Raw genomic sequence first — 22920 nt, 5'->3', positions numbered from 1 at the left:
TAAAGCCCCAGCCACCTGCCCACTATGATCTTGGTCTCACAGCACTAGCCTCTTGGGTGGGGGCTGCTGAGTGCCAGCCACATGGGTCATTGGCCAGCAGCACAGTCCTGGCACACTGTGGGCCCACAGCAAATGGCAGCTTCCTGCCTCCTGACAGGAGACAGGAGAGGAGAACACACAGAGGGCGGAGAGAAGCTTCTAGCACTTGGGTAAGGTGAAGGACAGTCTTTCCTCATAGCAAGGGCCAAGTGGGAGACATGGACTCTGATCTGTACCAAGTGAGAGGAGATGCAGGGTGGGGGAGGGCCAGGGGATGGGAAAGCAGCTGCCGAAGAGGGTCTGACAAGGTTGTCTGAGGCCAGGGAGGCATCAGAGGCTGCCACCCTGGCTCTGGGCTCATGGAGGCCAGCAGGGCAGTGATGCCTTCCCAGCCCCAGCTCTGAGGCCTGGGGAAGGGACATTAAGGATCTAAGGAAGTCAGCCCTCTTTAATAGAGAACTCCCACCTCCAGAAAATGGTGAGAAGAAAAGGTTTCTCTAAATCCTGGACATCAGATCCCCAGGAGGTCAATGAGGGCAGGGCAGGGTCTTCCCCAGCCAGAGAGGTGGACACCACAGCCAGCTCTGGCTTTCCTGGGTCCCTTGGGGTCCACCCTGCCACTGATGTCACTGGCCACACCAGTCCACTTTATTGCCTCAAGTTACCTCATCTGAGAAGAACAGGCTCTAAGACCTTGCTGAGGCTTTCTGAGGGTGAGCACTCCCAGTTGAAATTTTCCCCTAGTGAAGCAACCTGGTGCAGCACCTCAGTTCACAGAGAAGGGTCAGGAGGGGTGATGTGTGTAGCTGAGCTGGCACAGCCGAGGTCTGCCTAACCGGCTCCAGTGGAGCCCAGGGGTTCCTGAGGGAGGCTGATCACTGGCCCAGCCCTCACAGGTGAAAGCCAGGGTGCCTGTGCCCAGGTCCAGGTGAAGGCTGGCTCCTCTCTCAGGCCTCCACCTACTTGGCATCCATTAATTAGCTAAGAGTTCTGCAGGTCAGCAGTCTGGTCCTGTGTAGCTGGGTTCTCTGCTCAGGGTCTTAGAAGGCTGAAATCAAGGTTATCTGCAAGGTTGCATTCCGATCTGAAGGCCCTGGGGACAAATCCACTTCTAAGCTCATCCTGGTTGTTGGCAGAATTCAGATCTTTGCAGCTGTAGGACTGAGGGCCCTATGTCCCTGCTGGCTGGCTTTCAGCTGGGGGCAACTCTTGGTACCTAGAGGCCATTCACATTCCTTGCCATGTGGGCCCCTCCATCTTGAAGTCAGCAAGTTTCTCACACGTTGAATCCCCTTATGTTTCAAATCTGACTTCCTTTTCTTCCATCAGCTAGAGAAAACCCTCTGCTTTTAAAGGGCTTGTATGATTAGGTCAGGTCTACTTGGATACTTGCCTTACTTCAGTACCATATAAAATAACTGAACCACAGGAGGAAAATCCGTTACATTCACAGTTCTAGCGATTACACAGGATGTGAGCACAAAGTGGGGTGGAACGTTTTGGGGGCTATCATAGAATTATGCCTCCCATAGGCAGTAGAGCCCAAGGTAACTTTTTATCTTAAAAAATACACACAGGTTTTCTATTTTCTGTTAAAATATATCCACGTTTAATATTAAACCTTCCCCACCCCAGATCTTCCCTAAAAAAACCCGATGCCCCTGGGGAATGCACCAGTTATCCTGTGGCTTCAGGGATCCCAGCTGGCCCGTGTAGCTCTGACTGAGAAGATCAGGATTGGATAGTCTCTAAAGCCCCTGGTCCCAGCCAGGCCCGGGGAGGGACACGCAGCGGTGTCTGTGGCTGGGGGCAGCAGGCAAAGTGAGGACTCTGGGTCTAACATCACAGCTTGGACTGAGGTGTATCCTGAAAGATGGTCAGGCCAGGGTGCCCCGAAGGCCAGAAAGTTCCTTCCCCAACCCATGCCCCAATAAATAAACACAAAATACTGTAGCCTCAGCCTCCAGGGACACCCTAAAAGGTAGGCCAGAGAGCCCCCAATCCTTGAGAGCAGCTGTACTATCCCTCACCCTCTTACCCAGGCCTCTGCCTGGGTGCTGAGGAGCTGCCTGTGAGGAGGGCAGGCAAGAAGCCCCAGAATTGCAGAGAAGGGCCCCCAGCAGCCTCTCTTCCTGGACTGGCTGGTCTCAGCCCTGCATCCTGCTTGGGGATGTGGCCCCACCTTCCCAGTGTGGACACAGCAGGGTACCCTGCCCCTCATCAGGGGAGGGGCCCTTTGTCCCACCCACAGGGACCTCTGTCCTGTGCACCCTGCTGTCCTGTTCCAGGAGCCCAGGTTGAGGGCCAGGGTACAGGCAGGCAGCTAATCATCTGAGTAGTGGTTCCCTGTAGGGGCAGGAAGAGAAAGAGCAGGGAGACAGGCATCAGGCAGGGCCCAGGTGCCATCAGCCGAGGGCCCCTGCCCCTACTCACCCAGCACGTTGAATTTGCACAGTGGGCAGGTCTGCTGGAGCAGCAGCCAGGGGTCCACGCAGTCTCGGTGGAACTCGTGCTTACAGGGCAGTACCCGGAGCCACTGTGGCGGGGGCGGGGAGGGGGTCCTCAGGCCACAGGGGCAGGACTCCAGTGAGGGTGTCTTTTTCTGTGCCCCACACCTGAGCTGGAAACAAGCCCCCAGTGGCCTGGCCTGTCCCCTCCCCGCCATTCCATAGCCCTGGCGCCTAGGAGCGAATCTGGAGAAGGGTCTGGTTGGGGTGGTTGAGGTCTCTGGAGGAAAATGGGGGACATCACTGGTCAGTCAAGGGCTGGTCTCTACCCAGGGCACTAACCTGCTTGTGGCAGAAGTGGTCCAGACACACAGCACAGGTCTCAGCGCCCGGCTCCAGGAGGCCCTGTGCTGCCCTGCCCAGACGGCAGCGCCGGGTCTTGAGGGATGCCAGTCTCTGTACCACACGGCGCTTGAACAAGTCCACCTGTGGGAAAGGGGCAGGTACAGTCTCTCTGGCAGGAAAGCTGGGGGTGGCCGGGGCTCCCGTGGGCTCCCACCTGGCCTCCAGGCTCCCGCTGGCTCTGCCGCGACGCCTGCCGCTGGGCCTGGACCACAAGGCCGGTGCACAGGAGCATGGCCACCAGCAGGATGGCATTCCACAGCTGCTGCAGGGGCTTCTGGGGAGGGGACCGGGGTTGTCAGGGCCTGTGGCTGCCCTGCACTCTTTCCCCAGTGAAGTCCATCCCCATGGCACCAAGGACCAGGCCAGCAAGTGCACCAAAGGTTCTGCATCCCCGTGTGCTCCCAGCTTCCTCTTCTGCCAGCTCTGTGCCTCCCACACGTGAGACCCTCAGGTCTGCTCCCAGCTGCCTTCTTCCTATCCTACACATCTCATTCTCCTACCCAGGAGACCAAATCTGTTCCCAGCCCAGGCCTCTCCTGAGCAACAAACCCTGTATTTCTGTACATATGAAAGCTTCTATCTGGCAGCCCCAGAGCCTCCCCCACCCAGGACCTTGCACTTCCTCCTGGTCTCTCAGTGCCCACCACCACACCCCAACCAAGCCAGGAATTTGTTCCCACTCTCAGAGTGAGTCCAGCCCCGTCCTGTTGCTTCTCCTTCCTAGATCTCTTGTGCCCTCCCCGGGCCATCCCATGACCTTCCACTGCTCTGTGGTCCCCGGCCTCCACTCTCGCCTGCTCATCCCAACCTGGCAGCCAGGAGGGCCTCAACTACAAACCTGACTGGGCAACCCTGCTGGACACGCCACCCTGAGCCTGTTTCCACCCTCAGGAGAGAGCCTGAACTTGGCTTGGCCTGGCTATAGGACCTCGCCAGAGATGTGGCCCACCTCAGCTCTCCTGCTGCTGCCCTCCTCTCAGTGGCCCATGCTCCTAGCCCTTCCCACGCCTGCACCTTTCCACACACTCTTCCCTTCCCTGGCTACTGCCCTTGGGCCCCCCCTTGCTCCAAGAAGCGCTCCTGCTTGCTTCCGCCTCCCGGTCCTCCTCACACCTAACCTTGACTGCATTTCTCAGCTACCTACTCTCCCTCTGTGCTCTGGGGGTACCTGTCAGTCTGAGAGTACCTGCTGTTGAGAACTATGCCTGACATGGTCACAATACAGTCTCAGCGCCTCACTTAAGGAAAAGACTACTGAGAGAATACTTAAAACCTGTGGTCCCTGGATCCCTGGTTGGGCCTCAGAGTGACTGGGGGACCACAGTGACCTTGATTTCATCTCAACCATATGCAGTGTGGCTGCTCAGAAATAGGTGCGGTGGAGTGAGCAGCAGCACCTCCTGGCTGAAACGTAGCTACTTGCCACAGGCACACTTCCTCAGGGTCTATAAATCCAGACCCACTGCCGTTGAGTCGATTTCAACTCATAACAACTACATAGGACAGAGCAGAACTGCCCCACAGGGTTTCCAAGGAGTGCCTGGTGGATTCAAACTGCTGACCCTTTGGTTAGCTGCCAAGTTCTTAACCACTATGCCACCAGAGTTTCCCAGTGTCTGTGGAGATGATTAATACATGCACTTAAAAGCTTTCTGCAATCTTAATAGCTCTCTGCCATCATGTTCTTCCTCAACCAATGCTCAAGTTCAAGTACCATCGGGGGGAGGACTACGGAGTGATCTGATGTTAAAAGAGACCCCCACCCTGCTGTTAAGTGTCAAACCCGCTGCTCTTGCTCAGGCTTGGAGCTGTTACCAAGAGAGATCTGTGAGCCCAGCTCTCCCCTCAGTCCTGCACTCCCTTCTCCTCCTGGGCCTCTGTCCCCATCTCCCCTCCAGCTGCGGTGGTGGCACTGGCACTTACTCCAGGAAGCTGTCCTAGGCTGGGCTCAGGGGTCTTCACTATGCCCACCCCACTTCCCCCCAGCTCAGTGACAGCGTCTCTGGCCCATCTCCTCCCCGGACAAGCCCTGTAAGCCTGGGCCATGCTGAGCCAGGCTGACACAGGCAAGCCTCACCGAGTGGCCATTATAGCGTAAGTTCCCAGGGCAGGCCCACTCTAAGCCTCCATGCCTTGGGGAGACCAGAAGGTGCTGGGTGGGTGGGCCAAGGGTATGGGCGGCCTAAACCTCCACTGCAGGCCACAGAATCAGCCACCCAGGCTCAGCACATCTTGGAGCCCCTGTGTGAGGAGGAAGGGTGGAGTTGGGGAAGTCGTTTGTTCAGACCTTCCTGACCCATGAGTGCTGCAACTCTCTGGGTTACCGGGGCCAGAGTGATGATGACCGGGTCCTGGGCCTGAGTATCAGATCCACCAGCTGAGATGCCTGCCCCAGTCGCCTTCAGACAGCAGTATGGCCGCAGCTGCTCAGCTTTGCTCTTGGTACCAGCTAGTCCACCAGGCAGACTGTGCACACTCCTCTCCAGCCTCTCTAGGCTGTCTCCGAGTCTACCTTCCAGCCTGCTCCCTTCTCTCCTCTAGCCTTTCCGCCGGCACCTCCTCAGGCCCCTCATCAGACGTCTATGGTGCTGCCCTCACAGAGGACATACACTGGGGCACCCTTCTCTTCCAGAAAGCCTTTCGCATCCCTAGTCTCAGTGCTTGTTACCCCAACAAATCTGTTCAGGCTGAGTTGCCATAGTATCTTTCATGTTCAAGTCTCTTCTTGCCTGCTCATCTTTGAGCCCTGTGAGTGCAGACACAGGGTCTCACAGGCCTTTCGTATCCTCCACAGCCTTCACATCCTTCACATCCAGCCCCGTTTGTGAAACAAAACAATTTGTTGATGGCTGATTTATTCAAGTGCTTACAGCAAGAAAGATGTTAAGAGCAGTACCAGCTACCTGTTTGCTTAACACCCACTGCAAATTAAGTGCTTTGCATACCCTATCCGAGACATTCTTGTGATGGTTGTACTATCCCTGTCCACAAATACAGACAATGAGATTTACAGAGGCTGAACACTAGGCCCAAGATCATTCTGCTGAGCTTTCCAAGCCAGAATTTGTACCTGAGTTCCTGGATGGTGCAAACAGTTAAGAGCTTGGCTACTATCCAAAAGGTCGGTGGTTCAAACCCACCCAGAGGTGCCTCAGAAAAAAGGCCTGGTTATTTCCTTCTGAAAGGTCACAGCCATGAAACCCTATGGAGCACAGTTCCAGTCTAACACACACAGAGTCACCATGAGACAGAATCATCTCGACCTGACGGTCTACTGATTTGGTTCTCTGCCTGACGAGGCTGCCTCACGTTGCCCATGTCCACCGACACCTGCTGGAGGCTGCGTGCCGAGACGGGGCACATCTGCCCCACATAGGATAGATGCTCAATAAATGCTATGGATGGAACACTGTTGGACCCCCTTGATGGCAATAGATAGGCAATCCAGAGATAAGACTTAGCCCCTGCCCTTGGGAGACAAAGTCAGGCGACCCGAAACACAAACAGGAGTGGCTGTCCTAGGAGCCGTATGAAGGGCCTGACAAAGTGTGTGATTTAGAAGAGAAAGGAAGGGACTTTGTACTGAGAGCACAAGGGAGACTCTCCAAAGAAGACAGGCAGGATGAGTCATGAATGAAGGCTCTGCTACACATGGAAATGGAGAAAAAGGGTGTCCGTGCTGATGGCCAAGCCCAGCCAGAGGCCCAGCAGCAGGGTCTCCAGAGGTATGTACAGGCAGCAAATGTCAGGACTACGGGAGCATAGGGCAAAGAGAAGCAGGGGAGAGAAGACTAGAAAAATAGAATGTGTGCGTCAGATCAGGCGAGCCTTGAAAGCCAGGCTAAACAGTCTGAATTTTATCCTGCAGGCAATGGAGAGCCCAACGCTTCTGAGCAGAAGCAACACAACAGCAGCCAACAGTAAATGACTCTAGGCCAGGAGCCACATCGAGAACCCACGGGCATCACGACAACCCGCTGAGGTAAGAGTAGCCATCGCCAGCACCAAGACATGAAAGGCCACAGGACTTCTAAGACAAGGCCATATGTGTGGCCCACCAGTACCTCCTCTCCCCAGCCCTGTATAATACCAACACCTACCTGCTCCTGGGCACGACTGCCTCCCAGGCACACCAAGTCTTGCCAGCCACCGTAGCCATCCTTAGAGAGGCCACAAGTGGTCCAAAGGGTCAGCTTCCACTCAATGTTGGCTGACAGAGACTCTCCACTGGTGATCTCAGCAGTAGCCTGTGTCCTCCTATGGAAGAAAGAATACCACCCCAGCCATTTCACTTTGGCCCCAGGCCTCTCCTAGCCATTGCTTTTTCTACTTCTCACACAAACCTGGCCAGACACCGCAAGCCCACGGATCAGCCTATCAATCAAGTGTCCAGCTTTCTCTTTTCCGGGCCCATCCCCTCTGCTCTCAGAGTCGCCTCCTCTCTCCAGGCCATGGCTCCTCCTTCCAGTCCCCTTACCAAGTTTTCAGACCAGGTGACCACCATCTTCAGGCCAACAGGAAGCACCCAAGTTCTGAGACCCCTGAGCCCAGAACAGAGATGGGGAACCTCAGTACCCAGGCCTAGTCCTCCTGGAACCCAAACCCCAACTCACTGCAGCAGTGCCTCCAATAGCTTGGTGACGTTGGAAGAATAATGAAGGACAATCACTGGCCTGAGCAGAAGCTGGGATATGTCCAGCTGCAGGAGAACAGGCAGGTCAGCACACCTTGGTCCCCTGTATTCAGCCTGTACCCCCACTGCTTGCTCCAGGCTCACCTCTCGGACCACGTTGTGGTTCAGGATGAGGAGAAGCAGGGCAGAGGCTCCCAGGAAGAGGGCTCGACGCATCTGCAGGACAGAGGGCAGGAGGCTGGCACACACCTGACCACATCTCTCTTAGCTCCTAGCTCTACAGTGAGAGCTTCCTCTGCAAACTAGGATAAGCTAGCTCTTTGAGGCCAAAGGCAGAAATTCCTCTTCCTCCTACCCAAACAATGCTGTGCCTTCCTTGGTGCTAGCAGGGCAGGCACCCCTACCTCCCCCTGGAGGAACTCCCTGGCCGATCCCCTCGGAGCCTGATCTAACCTCTCCTCACCACTTCTCACCTCTAGGTTTCCACACCGTATTGACCCAATTCTCCAGACTAGGGTCCCCTGTCCCACCCAGGCCCACGGCTTGTCTGGAAACTCCTGGGGATCCACCTGAGAGCCAGGCTCCAGCAGATGCCTGGGCACCCCTTTCTCTAGCTCCCCTCCCCTACACACTCCACCAGCACCTGCTGGACCAGGGCCTTGGGATAGGCCTGGGGGCCGCTGCCCTGATTCTCCTGGTGGAACACGGCCGCCTGCTCCTTGCCCACGTAGGCCACTGCAATCCAGCCTTCCACCGGCACCTCCTGCTCGACATCCACCATGTCCATCTGTGGGTGAGGGGCCACGGGCAGAGGAAGGGAAGGGAGGAGGAAGTGCTCGGGGTCAGCCCCACCAGGATCCAGGCCAGGGTTTGGGAACGCGTTTGGAGGGGCAAGCATCCGGTTCTCAAGTTTTGAAGCGCGAGTGCTGGGGCCCTGGGCGTCCTGGGGAGAGGGCACTGGACTGTCAGCGCCCAATCCAGGACGAAGGCTGGTTCTGGGAGCGGGGCTGCGGGGATGCAGGGCTCAGGGAGGGGTGTAAGCCGGGCGGCAGAGGCCCAGTCTACGTGGGTCCAGCTGGAGGAGGCGCGGCGGCGCTCACCAGCAGCAGGCGGCCGCGTAGCGGGGGCGCTGGGTCCGCGTCGGGGCCAATCCGGACGCCCTCCAGGCGCAGCGCGTCCGGCCGCGGCAGCCTCACGTCCACCCGCACCGCACGGGCCCCGCCCCGCCCCGCCCCGGCCGCGGGCTCGCCGCCGTCCGCCGCGGCCCCGGGCCCCGCCAGGCCCAGCCAGAGTGGCAGCAGCGGCAGCAGCAGCAGCAGCGGCGATGGCGGAGGCGGAGGAGGCGGCGGCGGCGGCGACCTCAGCGCGGGGCGAGCAGCGGGGCCCATGGCTGGACCTGGCGGGCGGGCGGGCGGGCGAGGCGGGGCCGGGGGTCCCGGGAGCGGGTGACCTGAGAAAGCGAAGCCGCGGCCGGACGGGGCGGGACGCCGGGAGGGGCGGGGCCGCGGCCGGACGGGCGTCGAGGGGGCGGGGCTGCGGCCGGATGGGCGGGGCGCCGAGGGGGCGGGGCTGCGCAGGGTTGTTTCCGCGCCCTGGACGGGCAGCGCGCGCCCCCTGGCGACCACAGAGAACCTCGGCCCCAAGGCACGGAGAGAGAGGAGGGGGCGGAGCCGGGGCCGCGGGCGGTTGCGGAAAGTTAGAGAAGGGAAGGGCTCATAGACTGCAGGTTGTCAGACAGACTGGGATAGTTGGAACTGATGACGGAGGGAGGCGGAGGCACGACCAGGGCCTGAGAAGGGTAGGGACGCCGTCTGGAGGGACGTGGCGGGGGACCTGGGGTCTGGCCCTTGTTCTGCTGCGACCCGACGGACCCACGTGTGGCCTGGGCCAAGTCGTGCCCCCCTCTTCCTCGGACCTCCATTTCCCAGCCAGACCAGGATGTGGATCCCTGGCTCTCTAAGGGGCCTTTCAGCCCCCAAACTCCAGGAGGCAGAGATCCAGAAATGGGCGTGGGAGGCAGACGGGGAAACTGAGGCACGGTCAGGAAGGAGCAGGTAGCGGGACTAGGGACTGAAGGCTGGATGAAGCAGGATAGACGCAGGACCTCAGTAGGTCACAGAGGCTGGACGCTCAGGCGGTGAAATGGGTACGATATATAAAAAAAAAATGATATAAGTAGGGGCGAAATATCCAATAGACAAAGTAAGCACGGGCTTACTTGTGTTTACTTACTAATCTGTAGTGAATCTTTGATATTTACCAGAATGTGAAAGATGCATGTAATGTCCTAAAACTCATCCTTTTCTCCATCGAAGAGCTGGAGCTGCTGGGAGCTGGCTGGGGCTGAAAGCTAAGCCTATAAAAATTGCACCATGATACAAGCAAAGGCCAGATGAGCCAAGGCTCTTCTCCTGAATATTTTTATTATGAAAAATTTCAAACATACAGAAAAGTTGAAAGAATTTTACAATAAACTCCCCTCTATCCACCACCTCAAATTGCCAAAACACTCCTGAAGAAGAGTAAGATGGAGAGAATAAGACAGCCTGATGTCCACCCAAAGATAGATAAGGTGTGGAAACAGAGAGGCCAGGAACTGACCCACACATACATAGCTGGTGTATGTCAGGAAGCACTGCAGTTGGCAGGGGAGGGTGGTATAATAAACTACTTGAAAAAGTGTGCTAGGAAAACTGGTTAGCCATAAGGAAAATAAATGAAATTGGATCCCTACTTCACACCATACACACACACAAAAATCAATTCCATGTAGATTAAAGACCTAAATATAAAAAGTAAAACTTGAAACATTTTTAGAAGGAAACATAGGAGAATGTCATGATTACCCCAAGGCCAGGAGAGATTTCTTAAGAAATAAAAACAAAATGTAAAGGAAATAATTGAGAAATTTATCCACAATAAAATAAAAATCTTCTGTTTATCAAAGCATCAGAATAAAGTGCACACTTTATTGCGCACCTCTCCCACAAACTGGGAGAAGATATTTGCAGCCAGATGATTCATGTTTAGGGTATGTAAATATATAAATATGGACGAGAGATACAAACAGGCATTTGGCAAAAGAAAACAATGGTCAATAAATATGAATTATTCAATATGAATTTTAAATATGAATAATTACTAATCAGGGAAATATAAATTAAAATCATAATGGAAGATCAATTGGCAAAAATTAAGTCTGAAAACATGTTGGCGGGATGTGGGGCAATGGTATCTGTCCACTGCCGATAGATGTACAGCCTGGTCATACTGGTCCAATACACCCAATTTGGAAAACTATTTTACATCAAATAAAGCCAAAGATGCATATTCTTAGGCAGTCCCCTCCTGGGTGTATACTCTAGAACAGTGTTTCTCAACACGGACTGCACATTAGAATCATCCAAGGATCTTTTAAAAAATACCAATGCCCAATCCCTACTCTATATCAACAAATCATCACCTCTGCAGATGGGGCCTGATTGCTGTTGATTTTTAAAAGCTTGTACCCCAGATGATTCTAATGTGCTTTCCTTGCTGAGAACCGTGCCCTGGGCATGTGCAGTGCAGCAGTGTTTGAACAGCAAATGGCTGAAGACAACTCAGGAGATAAATTGTGTTCCTTAATGGGTAGGATACCATACAAGAGAAAAAAGTGAACAAACTAGCTATGTACATCAACATGGGCGATTTTCACAGAATATTGAGCACAAAAAACAAGTCTCCAAATAATACATACTGTTTAAGCTCAAAAATATGCAGGGCTGAATTCTTTAGGGATACATGTATATGTAACAAAACTCTAAAGAAAGTCAAGAGAATGCAAAAGATAAGGTTCAGTTTAGCTGAATGGGATGTAACCGGGAAGGGGCATCCCGAGGGCTCCAGTAGCTTTGGGGGATGTTCTGTTTTTTAACAGGGCTTCAAACTGATTCAAACCGGTTCAGACATAGCCGACGAAAAGAAAACCAGAACAGACCTAAATTTTTACAATTTGGGCGATCGGGAACAGGAAAAATTACAGGTCAAAGCTCTGGAATGGAAGACTCAGGCATAGTGAACCCTTTCAGGAGCCTGATGGACAAGTTTGGATTATTGGCTGGACTGTGGAGAGTGACACACATTCAAAGCAGCCTGGTCAGCTGCCGTCTTGGAAGGGGGACTCTGCTCAAAATCAGACATGCAAGAGATTTGGTTGCTATGCAATGCATACACTGCCCTCATTTTCTAAGAGGGAGATTAAGTTTGTAGCAGGGCTTTGACCTGTAATTTTTCCCATTCTGTTATTATCCCAGTTTACCCAAATTAAAAAAAATTTGTGCCTGTTCTGATTTTGCTTCCTTGGTCATCATGACTGAACTGGGAAGAAGTGGTTTGAAGGCCTGTTTTTTAAGTTACATGAGTACTTGTTATATCTTTGTTTCATAAGTACAGAATCATTCTTCATAAATTGCAAAATGCACCTTGGGGTCACCTTGGTGCCCAGGGAGAATCTTCATGGATGCTTTCAGTATCCCAGCCCATCTGTCAACCCCAATGACAGGGTTGCAAGGACACACCCTGTAATCAGGCAGTCCCTTGGCTCTACAGTCTGCCTATTGCTGTTCCCACTACTTGCTCTCTCTATAACCCCAGGCAGGGGATCCTAACTGCCCCTACCCCAACATACACACACCAATCAGGCACAGATCTTTGCTTACATTTGTCCCTCACCTACAAAGAACACAGGCTCACTTCCATACAACTATCCACATCCTAGCCTTCCATCAATAGGATTTGGAGCTCCCCTGTAGACTTGGCAGGTATCCAACCTGTGGTCTGTCCTACCACCAAGTAACCATTGGTTATCCTGGAAGAGACAAGAGCTTGAGAATGTTCCTGTGGGAAGATGTAGCCTAGCCCGACCCATCCAAGGCCCTTGTGCTGGTGGGGCCAGGTGCTGGGGGGTAGTGGGGGGCAGGGGTGGAAGAGCAGTGAAGAATGGAGCTGCTGCTGGAGAGAGTATGAGCCCAGGAAGGGAGGCAGCAAAGGACTAGAGATTTACTGCAGATAGATGAGTAAGCCCATGAGGCTGTCCTTGGCGCAGAGCATCTGAAGAGGAGGGGGCTGAGGACCACAGAAGTGATGGAAGAGCGGGGAAAGGAGACCAGGCCACTGCCGAACCTCAGGCCACTCCACTTCCAGGAATGAACAGGCAGGACACTCAGTTCTGTGGGGCCTCCCCAGGGAAGGCAAGTCCACAGACCCCAGCATTTTGAGGGTACTTTCATGAGACATCCCAAGTTCCCATTTGACAGCTGGGGACACAGGCCAAGAGAAGGGACGTGGCTTGCCCAGAGACATATAGTGAGAGAGTGACAGTTCCTATCCTCACCAGCTCCCCATCTGGCCCTGGAAGTGAAGCACGCTGGGACCTGTGGGCTTGGCTTCCCTTTTAGGGATCCTTTCATGAGACTGGCAACCCTGGTAGCATAGTGCTTAAATGCTATGGCTGCTAACCAAAAGACTGGCAGTTTAAATTCATCAAGTGCTCCTTGGAAACTCTATGGAGCAGTTCTACTGTGTCCTATAGGGTTGCTATGAGTTGGAATTGGCAATGCATTTTTTTTTTTTTTTTTTTTGGTTTTCATGAAACATGTAGCCCTGGGTGGCACAACAGTTAAGAGCTACAGCTGCTAACCAAAGGGTCAGCGGTTCAAATCCACCAGCTGCTCCTTGGGAACCCCGTGGGGCAGTTCTGTTCTGTCCTATAAGGTCGCTATGGGTTGGAATCGACTCAATGGCAAGAAGTTTCATGAGACCTGGTTCCTATAGGGTTGTTATGAGTCGGAATTGACAGCAATCGGTTTGATTTTCGTTTTGTTCATGAAACATACTGTTATTCCAGGTGGTTTCTTCCTTGGAAACCAAGGTTTCCTGGCACTGGGCTGGGCTGTGTGCAGGAGGCCCACAGTTCCTCCTGTCTCTCCTCAGCCCCTAAAGCTGCAGGGAACCTAGGAAGAAATGAAGCTGTTAATGAAGGTGTGAGATGTGGAACACACTGCCGCAACAAGGAATGAGATGGGAGGGGGAGGGGTATTTTAGAATTGGTACGAGGAATGGGGTATGTGGTAAGGTCAGCTAATTTTGGTTACACAAGCCCACTGCTGCACTTCTCTGCTGTGAAATGACCTCCTTGGTCGGAGGCAATGCCATGCAGAAGACAACAGAAATGGAGAAGGCATTTCGGCAAGCAGGGAAAGCAAATCTCTATCTAGAATATATGTCTATTCCAGTGAGGGCAAACCTCGGCCCCCAATGGAAGGGGTCAATGTAATCAACCTGCCACCAGGTGGCAGCTTGGTCCCTGAGGAATAGGGCCATAGTGGAGATTTAGTGTTGATCTCTGCTGTATTTACAAAAGGACTTTGGGGAGTGTAAAAAGAACGTGATCTCTCTAACTTTAGGGAGAGGAGAGAGAATCACCATCAGCATCAGCCCAAGGCTCATTCTTATGAGGTGGAGGTCAGACATACCTCTAATCTGTAATCTTTTTACCAATCCTGAAACCAGCCGTCCCTCCCACAGCACTCTCTACTTCTCTGCTGGTTCTGTAATTCATTGCACTGGCCACACAGAACTCACAGACCATACTCGTGTCTGTGGCTTTTATTAGGGAAGTAACAGGTCACAATTCAGGAACAGGATCAACTTGGAAGTAACAAAATGACTCAGGATACAGTTCTTTGATTAGGAAAGCTTCTCAGCCATGTCTTTAAGTAGGCCTCTCAGCCCTTGGGCCCTTGATCTTGGCTCTTGGCCCTTGGCCCTCTGCCCTTGGCCCTCGGCTCTCAGCCCTCACCATCAGTCAGCCTGGCCTCTGTACTACTCAGGCAAGTGTTACAAAGCTTTTTAGCTCCACTGATGTGCCTGGAGGCACCTGGTTCCACCAGAAAACCTCCTGCCCGAAGGCGCTCAGCTCTCTCACTCCATGGGTCAGCAAGCCTAGCCTGCTGATCCATTGTTGCTGCCATCTCATGCTGTCTTCAGGGTCTCTCTCTCTCGGGTCTAGGTAGTTAGTTCTCAGCTCAGGGACCCTGCATCCAAAGGATGTGCTCTACTCCTGGCTCTTCTTCTTGATGGTAGTGAGGTCCCCCACCAACCTCTGGGATTCACTCCCTTTAAGCCTAGCACGAGGCAAAACTGACCAATCCCCTACAAGGATTTTATGCACCTTATTTGCATTAGCGAAACTGTCCAATCCCCTTGGTGGGCAACAAGCACCTTATTTGCATAGTCCCACCTAATCATTTTGTGGGAGTTACAAGACCATGGCTAGAAGGGCCATATTAAAGCAGTTCACTGCACCACAGGGAGGGCAATGCCTAACTCACAGGAACTCACCACCTGTGGGGGCTTCAGGCCCAGTAACACCAAGAAAGGCTGGGTAAGGGGGTATTTTAGAACTGGGAGGTCCCTCAGATTCCTTAACCTTATAGGCACGAGCCCCAGGATCTATAACACGTTATCTTAGAAAATCTTAGACTGTCCCTTGGTCGCCTAGTTCCATCCCCATGTCTTCCCACTGACCCCCACAGGCCCAGAGAGGGGTGATGACTTGCCCAAGGTCACAAAGGGCAGGTGCAGAGTAACAGCAGCCATACTGTGGTGTGTATGTGAAGGGAGTCTGGGAAAGTGGGGGTGGTCGGGGGCCTGCCTCCTTCCCCAGGCCGCCCTCAGGGAGCAGGGTGAGGGTCGGTCATGCCCACAATGGATGCTGGGTGCCGACCCTTGGGAACAGACAGTAAACCATAAGCCCATACATGAGTAGGACCATTTTAGGCCGCTCTAGGTGCCACATGATGGGGATAAAATAGCACGAGAGGGTCTGGGGACTGGCGCGGCTTTAGATCAGTGCCAGGGCAAGGAAGGCCTGGATGAGAGGTGGTGTGTGGTTTGAGACCTGAATGACGAGAATATCTGGGGACAGAACAGGAATTGCAAATAAAAACAGCCATACGTTCACTGCATACCAGGTACTCCTAAAGGGCTGTTCCATTTACTGGATCAATTAATCCCATCACAACACTGTGAGGTAGTATGATTATCATTGCCATTTTACAGATGGGAAACTGAGGTACAGAGGTCAAGTAAGATTGGTAGGTGATAGAACCAAGGATGAGCCCAGTAGTCTGGCTCCAGAGTTGGTGGGCTCACTCCTGAGGCCATACTGCTTCCCAAAGGCACTGGCATGGGAACCGACCTGGCTGTAGACTCTGGCCTCCATCTGGGTGCAGGGGGTAGGAATAGAGCTGGCAACCCACCCTTCCCAAGGGGGTCTCTAGGCCCATGCCAGGTAGTGCCAGAGCTGGAGCAGGGTCTACAGCACCCCTCCAATCCATCTCTACCCCCTAGGGAAGTCCTGAGGTCCCTGCCCCCAGCCTCTCCCTCCACCACTAACTGGGCCACCTCATTCTAAAGGGATTTGACTCTTCGAGACAACTGGAGACTGGTGAGAAAGGGCTTAGGGATTAGACAGCGATACCCGGGGAGGTGAGGGCCTTAATCAGGGAGTTCGGGTGTGGGGAGTGGGGCAGGGAGGGATTTGTGTTGTCACAAAGCCGGGATGGACTGCGGAAGTAAGAAGGAAGTGGGGCTCCTGGGGAGGAGTGAGATGGGCTCAATTTCTCAATTTTTTTGTGTCTTCAGAAACAACATAGCATAGTACTAATAATCCCTTACATTTGTGCACACATGGCTTTTCCAGCCATTATTCCACTTGGAATTTCTCACAGCGGCTGTGGGAGGGAGGGGAAGATTATTTTTCTCCTTGTTTATAGGCACCCAGAGAAGGCAGGTGACTTTGCCATGGGAGCAAGGCTTTGGCACTGGGTCTCCTGGCTCCTGATCCCGAGCTCCTTCCTCAGCTTTCATGGCCTCAGTGCAGGGGGAGAGGCCAGAGCACGGGCCAGGCAGCTGGAGCAGAAGTGATCCAGAAGTCACCAGCCAGCCTCCTAGACTGAAGTCCCTGCAGACCCCTGGCCTCTTCACTGGGGGGAGAGTGGAAAGCAGGAGGGAAAAGGAAGAGGAGCAGAAGGGTCATCATTCTGTATTCTGGGTATCTGGGCTTTCACTGCCCTGCCACAGGGGCCTGCTAAGAGGGCTCCTTCTCCCTCCTCCTCCCCAACACACACCCCCAGACAGGTACCCAGTGAGAGCCATCTGTGGCCTCCAACCTTCAAAGGCACTTCCCATCCCCCAGGCTGAATTCACCCCTGGAAGGTGCTCTATTCTTGTTCCACACTGAGCATGCCAAGCCCCCAAAAGGAGACAACCCCACTCCAGGCCCCACAGAGCATACCCAACTCAGGATAGCCCCCTTCCTGACATCCTCCTGCCCTCTCCACATCCACACACCCTCAAGCCCTGCTGTTCCTCTGGACTGTGCTCCCCACTCTGTTCTCCATGGCCCATCTCAGTGACCCTCCTTCCTGGGAATGTTTCTCAACCCGCACCCCCACCCACAAGCACCCCCAGTCCTGTAAGTTACATGAAGGCAGTGTTTTACTCCATGGTTAGCACACTTCTCAGTCATTTAAGTATTTCTTGAATGGATAAATAGAGAATAGAGGAACGAATGTTGTTGTTAGTTGTTAGATGCCACTGAGTTAGTCCCAACTCAGAGCGACCCTATGAACAACGTTGCTATGTTTGAGCCCATTGTTGCAGCCACTGTGTCAATCCATCTCGTTGAGCGTCTTCCTCTTTTTCACTGACCCTCTACTTTACCAAGTCTGCCATCTTTCTTCAGGGACTGGACCCTCCTGATAACATGCCCAAAGTATGTGAGATGAAGTCTCTCCATCCTTGCTTCTAAGGAGCATTCTGGCTGTACTTCTTCCAAGACAGATTTGTTCATTCTTCTGGCAGTGCATGGTATATTCAATATTCTTCACCAACATCATAATTCAAGGGCATCAATTCTTCGGGCTTCCTTACTCATTGTCCAGCTCTTACATGCATATGAAAAAAAAATTGAAAATACCATGGCTTGGGTCAGGCACACCTATGTTCTCAAAGTGACATCTTTGCTTTTCAACACTTTAAAGCAGTCTTTTGCAGCAGATTTGGCCAATGCTTGATTTCTGCTTCCATGCATTGATTGTGGATTTTTGACAATTTCAGTATTTTCTCTGTTTATCCCAATATTCCTTATTGGTCCAGTTGTGAGGATTTTTGTTTTCTTTATGTTGAGGTATAATTCCTACTGAAAGCTGTAGTCTTTGATCTGCATCAGTAAGTGCTTCAAGTCCTCTTTACTTTCAGCAAGCAAGGTTGTGTCATCTGCATATCCCAGGTTGTTAATGAGCCTTCCACCAATCCTGATGCTGTGTTCTTCTTCATATAGTCCAACTTCTTGGATTATTGTTCAGCATACAGATTAAATAAATATTGAAAGGATTATTGAATGAATGTGTGAATAAATGAGTGAATGGCCTCCAAACATCCTGCCCACTCCAATCTGGCCTCCACACTAGTGCCAACAGTAGCCCTGGCCAGCCATGCCCTGATGGGCATTCTCCTGGGGCCCTTTGCCAGCAGAACCTCCCCTTGGCCAGCTACACTCCTAGGTACAGCCTAGAAATCCTCTCAGGCTCTGCCCTGCCCCCTCCTCTCTTTTGTCCACACTACAGCCTGCTGACTACTTCTCCTGTGGCCCATACTCTCTCACCTCCAGGAAAGCATACTTCTTCCCCTCTCCTGCCCCTGCTGACTCCTGCTCAGCCATCAGGTCTCCAGGGAACCTGGGACACCCCACCTCCCAACTGGGTGGGCAGTCTACTGTCTGTACCCCTCTGGTGGCACTGGCTACACTGTACTGGAATGACCTGTTGCCCTGGCTGTCCCCCACGGACTGAGAACTTCTCAAGGCAGGGGTTGGTCTCATTCATGGAGGTGTTCCACACCTAGCACCCAACTCCCAAGCCTAGGACTGTCACCCACACTCCCACTACATCTCTGTGCGCCAGCAACCTTCTTTCAGTTGCTCACACTTTCCGTGCTTCCTCTGCCACAGTCCCTGGCAAAGTATACTCAGAACAACACTCCAGTCACACAGTTGGTGAGGAGTAGGCCCTGGCTCTGACCTCAGGCTTGCCTGACCCTGGAGGCTAGACTCTTCCTGTTGGAGTGTCAGCACTCCAAGACAAATAGACAGTGTCAGGGTCCGGAGACATGGCCTGCTTGAGGGCAGAGGACACATTGGGTTGGGTAGATCGGGGGAAGTTCCTGGAAACATTTTCATTTCATTTAATCAGAGCCTTGAGGGTGAGGGAGGCTCTTGCAGGAGGAAATCAGAGTGAGTGGCAGTTGTGGAAGAGGCAGAGGCAGAGGCAGAGGCAGGGGGGCAGAGATAGGTCTAAAGGACAGCATGTTGCTTCTCTGGCTAAAAAGGAAGATGCGTGGAGGGGTGGAATGGCAGTCAAGGCCACAAGGGATATTAGGAGAAGATGAGGGTAGGACCTGAGTGCAAGTCAGTGAGATTGGGCTGACTCATGAAGGAACTGGGGAGCCATCATAGATTCTTGAGCAGGGGAGCAACATACCTCTCAGGGAAAAATAGTAGGGAATAGGAAGGGGTGTGGGTGAGGAGGAGACACTTTCTCCCCAGTAACCAGCTTGGTTGCCAGATTATGTATTTAGGATTTACATCATCAGATTAACTAGCTGTTCTACAGTACACCAGAGGTAGGTGAGTTCCAGTGGAGGAAGGAGGAAAAGCAGGTAGCCAGAGGATCTGGGAAGGACAGATGGAGCAAGGGTTCTTTTCTTAGGTTTTTACTTTGGTAACTCCAGATTCCTGGGGGACAGGGTGGGGGGCCTTGGTTGGGGTTGGGGTCTGTTTCCCGCTAGGCCGATGTTACTTGTACTTCCTGGGCAGCCTCTGCAGGCAGCTCCCAGAGCAGCTGACAACCCTGTCCGCAGGCATTTGGGAGCATTCAGCCTAGAAGCTAGAGAATTGGGTTCAAGTCCCAACTCAGCACTCACTCTCACTTGACCTCCTCTCACGCTCAGGCTCCTATTTTGTAACAGGGGCATAATAAAACACCTGATCTGCTACCTTTCAGGATCATCAGGGGCTTAAATGAGAAGGCAGGTCTGAAAGTGCCTTGTAAACTGTAAAGTGTTGAACTAACACACCAGTTGCCATCGAGTGGACTCCAGCTCATTGTGATCTTATGTGTGTCAGAGTAGAACTGTGTTCCCCAGGTTTTTAATGGCTAGTTTTTCAAAAGTAGATCGCCAGGCTTTTGTTCCGAGGTGCCCAGAAGTAGATTCGAACCTCCAACCTTTTGGCTGGCAGGCGAGTGTGTTAACCGTTTGCACCACCCAAGGACTTCCAAAACTTACCTACCAAGTACAGTGCTCCTTTATTTGAAGGGATCTAGGAATCTGGTGATTTAGTAACTTTCTTTACTCATTGCAGAACATAAGGGGTTGTTATTCTTCTTTTCTTTTGAGTAGGCTCTACCCTGAAAAGAACATCCTGCCTGTCTTAAATAAAGATCTCGACCACGTATCTAGCAAGGAAGGCAGCCATGCTACAGTGCTATTGATTACTGATTGATTAGTTTTGTGTGGCCTTTCTATCCATGGTCTTGTAACTCCCACCCAGGTGATTGGGCAGGACTGTGTGACAGGGTAATCCAAGGGGATTGGTCAGTTTTGCCTTAAAAGAAAGCCAATTCCAGAGCAAAGGAGCCCATCACCACGAAGGAAGGAGAGACCCAGCAGCAGCAGGTGGCTTGGTGGGTTTCCTGGCCCACAGAGAAAGCTGAGTGCCTTTGGTCAGAGACTGGGAGCCAGGGAGAGGTTATCCTGATGGAAGAACTGTATCCTGACTGTTCTTGAGCCTGAATTGTAACTGTTATTTCCCTAATAAACCTCATAATTGTGAATCCAAAACCCGCTGCCGTCGAGTCGATTCCAACTCATTGCAACCCTATGGGACAGAGTAGAGCTGCCCCGTAGAGTTTCCAAGGAGCGCCTGGTGGATTCAAATTGCTGACCTCTTGGTTAGCAGCCATAGCACTTAACCACTATGCCACCAGGGTTTCCATAATTGTGAGTATGGTCTGTGAATTCTGTGTGGCCATTGCAATGAATTATCAAACCCAGCAGAGAGTGCTGTGGGAGAGACAGTGTCAGAGTTGGGAGAGGTGGTGGAGAGAGGAGGCTTGTCTGACTTCCACCTCATAAGAATCAGCTTTGGGCTGTTGATCTTGGTTCTTTTGCCCCTCATGAAGTTGGAGGAGATCAGACACTGCCCCCACGCCGTTCTTAAACATGCCCTGCCCCAGGCCAGAAGCTGCTGGATGGTTCAACTAGGGCAGGAATGCTGAGACTGACTGAGAATTCTTTTCAGAAGTGGAGCTCTTTTCAGAAGTGAGAGTATGCCTGTAACCTACGACCCCCACTCTGTGCCCTACAGCAGACCCATATGTTGGGGCCCACACCAGGAGCAAAGTAAAGTCCTCCCAAGCATTTTGACTGCGCCTGCTGTAGGCTGTCTCAGCCCCCTATCACCTCTGGGTGAGGAGAGAGGCTGGAGGTATTTGCTTTCCACTTCCCTGGAGACCTGAGTGTTGAGGTGGCCTGCATGGCTCTAGGAGGTGGTAGGCCCACAGTCATTAATTCCCAGCAGTGAGGGAAGGGCACGACCAAACACCCTCCACATGCCAGACATTGGGCAAGGCTTCTCACATCTGTCATGCCACTAACAACTTAGGGCAGGCCATGCCCTCTTTGGGCCTGAGTTTCCCCAGCTGTTAAATGAAGTGAGTGAGCTGCGAGATCTCCGCGTGATCTATGTTTACCTCTGCCCCCCAAGGGCTCCCCCGCACCTGGCTCTGTGCCTCTATTGGGGCATTTCTTGCATCCATTCATTTAACACACACTTATTGGACAGTGAGTCCCTACGTACAGGATGCTGTGCTGGGGGCAGAGGGTGCATGGGGATGCAGAGACCACAAAGCCTTGGGCCTAAGGACCTCATGGTCTAGAAGGGCAGATGCTACTAAGGCAACACCAAGGCTCTCTGGGTCCTCCCTGCCTTCTCCTTTCTCCCCACCTTTCTGGCTATAGCCACAAATCCCAACTACCAAACCTTTGCTTATGCCACTCCACTGGCATGGAGTGAACAAGTCTCCCTTCTGTCCCCCTCTACTATCCCGTATTCTAAGGCCCAGCTCAAATGCTACTCCCTCCATGAAGCTTTCTACAATTCGCCTCTCCTTGGGACATTTACGTTGCTCTGGTTTCTGGGTGATGGAACTTGTGTCTTATCTTTGGGAGGACAGGCTGGTATCTGATTCATTTCTGGGTCCCCAGAGCAGTGCCTAGGGCCTGGCACACCGTAAGAGGAAAGGCCCAAGGCACTGATGCTGCCATCAAGGTAGGAGTGAAGTGATGGGGCACACCGGGATCCAGGCAAAGAGGGAAGGCGGCTGAGCTGCCAAAGAGGGAGAGGGCTTCATTGTGTGAGGCAGGGGCTGGGCCTGGGGCATGAGGAGACAGGCAGACTACACGGGCCAGCCAAAGGTTGCTGACCTGCCGCTGCTGGGTGCATCCACCCCACAGGTCAGCAGCACAAGAGACTAGAGCTCTGGTCCCGCCTGAGCTAGGGAAGCAGATAAGCTGATAGCAGGTGTCATCGCTTTCACTGTGGCAGTTCAGGGAAGCTGCGGGTGGCCTGGGAAGTGCTTACTTGAGGCTAACCCTGTGCTGGACACAGCCCTAAGTGAATCTGTACATTAATGGACTTTCTCCTCATGCTGAGTTGATGAAGCCTGGGTGATCACCCTGGTGTATCAGATGAAGTAGCTGGGGTTCAGAGAGGTGAAGTTACAGGTGAAGCCTCAAAAGAAGTGGAGGATTTGGGATTTAAGCTGGGGTCTTCTGATTCCCAAGGAGAAGAACCACTCCAGCCAGCTGAGGGTGTGCTTCCTTTAGGAGCGACTGGAGGACAAGCCCCAGGGTGAAGAGACAACGGTCTGCTCTTCTTTGCTTCCTCAGCCTGGTACCCTGCTCTCCACCCTCCTTGCCCACAGGTGGAGGGGGAAAGGCTCTCAACACATAAGGCACCCCACAGGGTTGCTGTGACCCACAGTGGTGGTGGTAAACGGATGGCAGGACAGGAGGACGACGAGAGTCCCAGAGAGGGAAAGCCAACGCCTCAGTTTTCCCAGGAAGCAGGGTACCAGCAAACTCCCAACCGTTTTGGGGGTGGGGGCTCTACCCTTTCGGGACCTGATCTTAGAAGAGTTCATTAGCACTAGTCCAATCTTATTGTTCAGATGGAGAAACTAAGGCCCAGAGAGCTCAAGTGTCTCACCTAGAATCACACAGACCGTTGAG

At 53.0% G+C, this 22920-nt stretch overlaps 1 protein-coding gene across 2 annotated transcripts; it reads right to left on the bottom strand.

The window, feature by feature from the left end:
- Positions 1 to 250: 250 nt before the first annotated feature.
- On the bottom strand, positions 251 to 8920 carry RNF215 (ring finger protein 215). Of its 2 annotated transcripts, XM_049865657.1 has the most exons (9): positions 8625 to 8920; positions 8168 to 8311; positions 7669 to 7740; positions 7505 to 7590; positions 6992 to 7148; positions 3046 to 3165; positions 2829 to 2972; positions 2473 to 2575; positions 251 to 2385 (listed from the first exon to the last, which is right to left on the bottom strand). In XM_049865657.1, exons 1-9 carry the CDS (start codon positions 8910 to 8912, stop codon positions 2363 to 2365), a joined length of 1137 nt encoding a protein of 378 aa, XP_049721614.1. In that variant the 5' UTR covers positions 8913 to 8920; the 3' UTR covers positions 251 to 2362. The 2 variants fall into 2 exon arrangements, with proteins under 2 accessions (XP_049721614.1, XP_049721615.1); XM_049865658.1 differs by lacking the exon at positions 3046 to 3165.
- Between the last annotated feature and the right edge of the window lie 14000 nt (positions 8921 to 22920).

Source organism: Elephas maximus, chromosome 22 (assembly GCF_024166365.1).
Source record: "Elephas maximus indicus isolate mEleMax1 chromosome 22, mEleMax1 primary haplotype, whole genome shotgun sequence".
In the NCBI taxonomy this organism is placed as follows: domain Eukaryota; kingdom Metazoa; phylum Chordata; class Mammalia; order Proboscidea; family Elephantidae; genus Elephas; species Elephas maximus.
Note: the sequence above shows the minus strand (reverse complement) of the source record. Positions and strands in the feature narration are given on the sequence as shown.

Bases quoted from the DNA above. Each gene is read 5' to 3' on its own strand.
- RNF215 (XM_049865657.1), bottom strand. From the start codon at position 8,912: ATGGGCCCCGCTGCTCGCCCCGCGCTGAGGTCGCCGCCGCCGCCGCCT. The intron at 2,973-3,045 runs GTGGGAGCCCAC...CCTTTCCCACAG, and splicing joins AGCGGGAGCCTGGAGGCCAG to GTGGACTTGTTCAAGCGCCG. The intron at 2,576-2,828 runs GTTAGTGCCCTG...CCCCCGCCACAG, and splicing joins ACCACTTCTGCCACAAGCAG to TGGCTCCGGGTACTGCCCTG.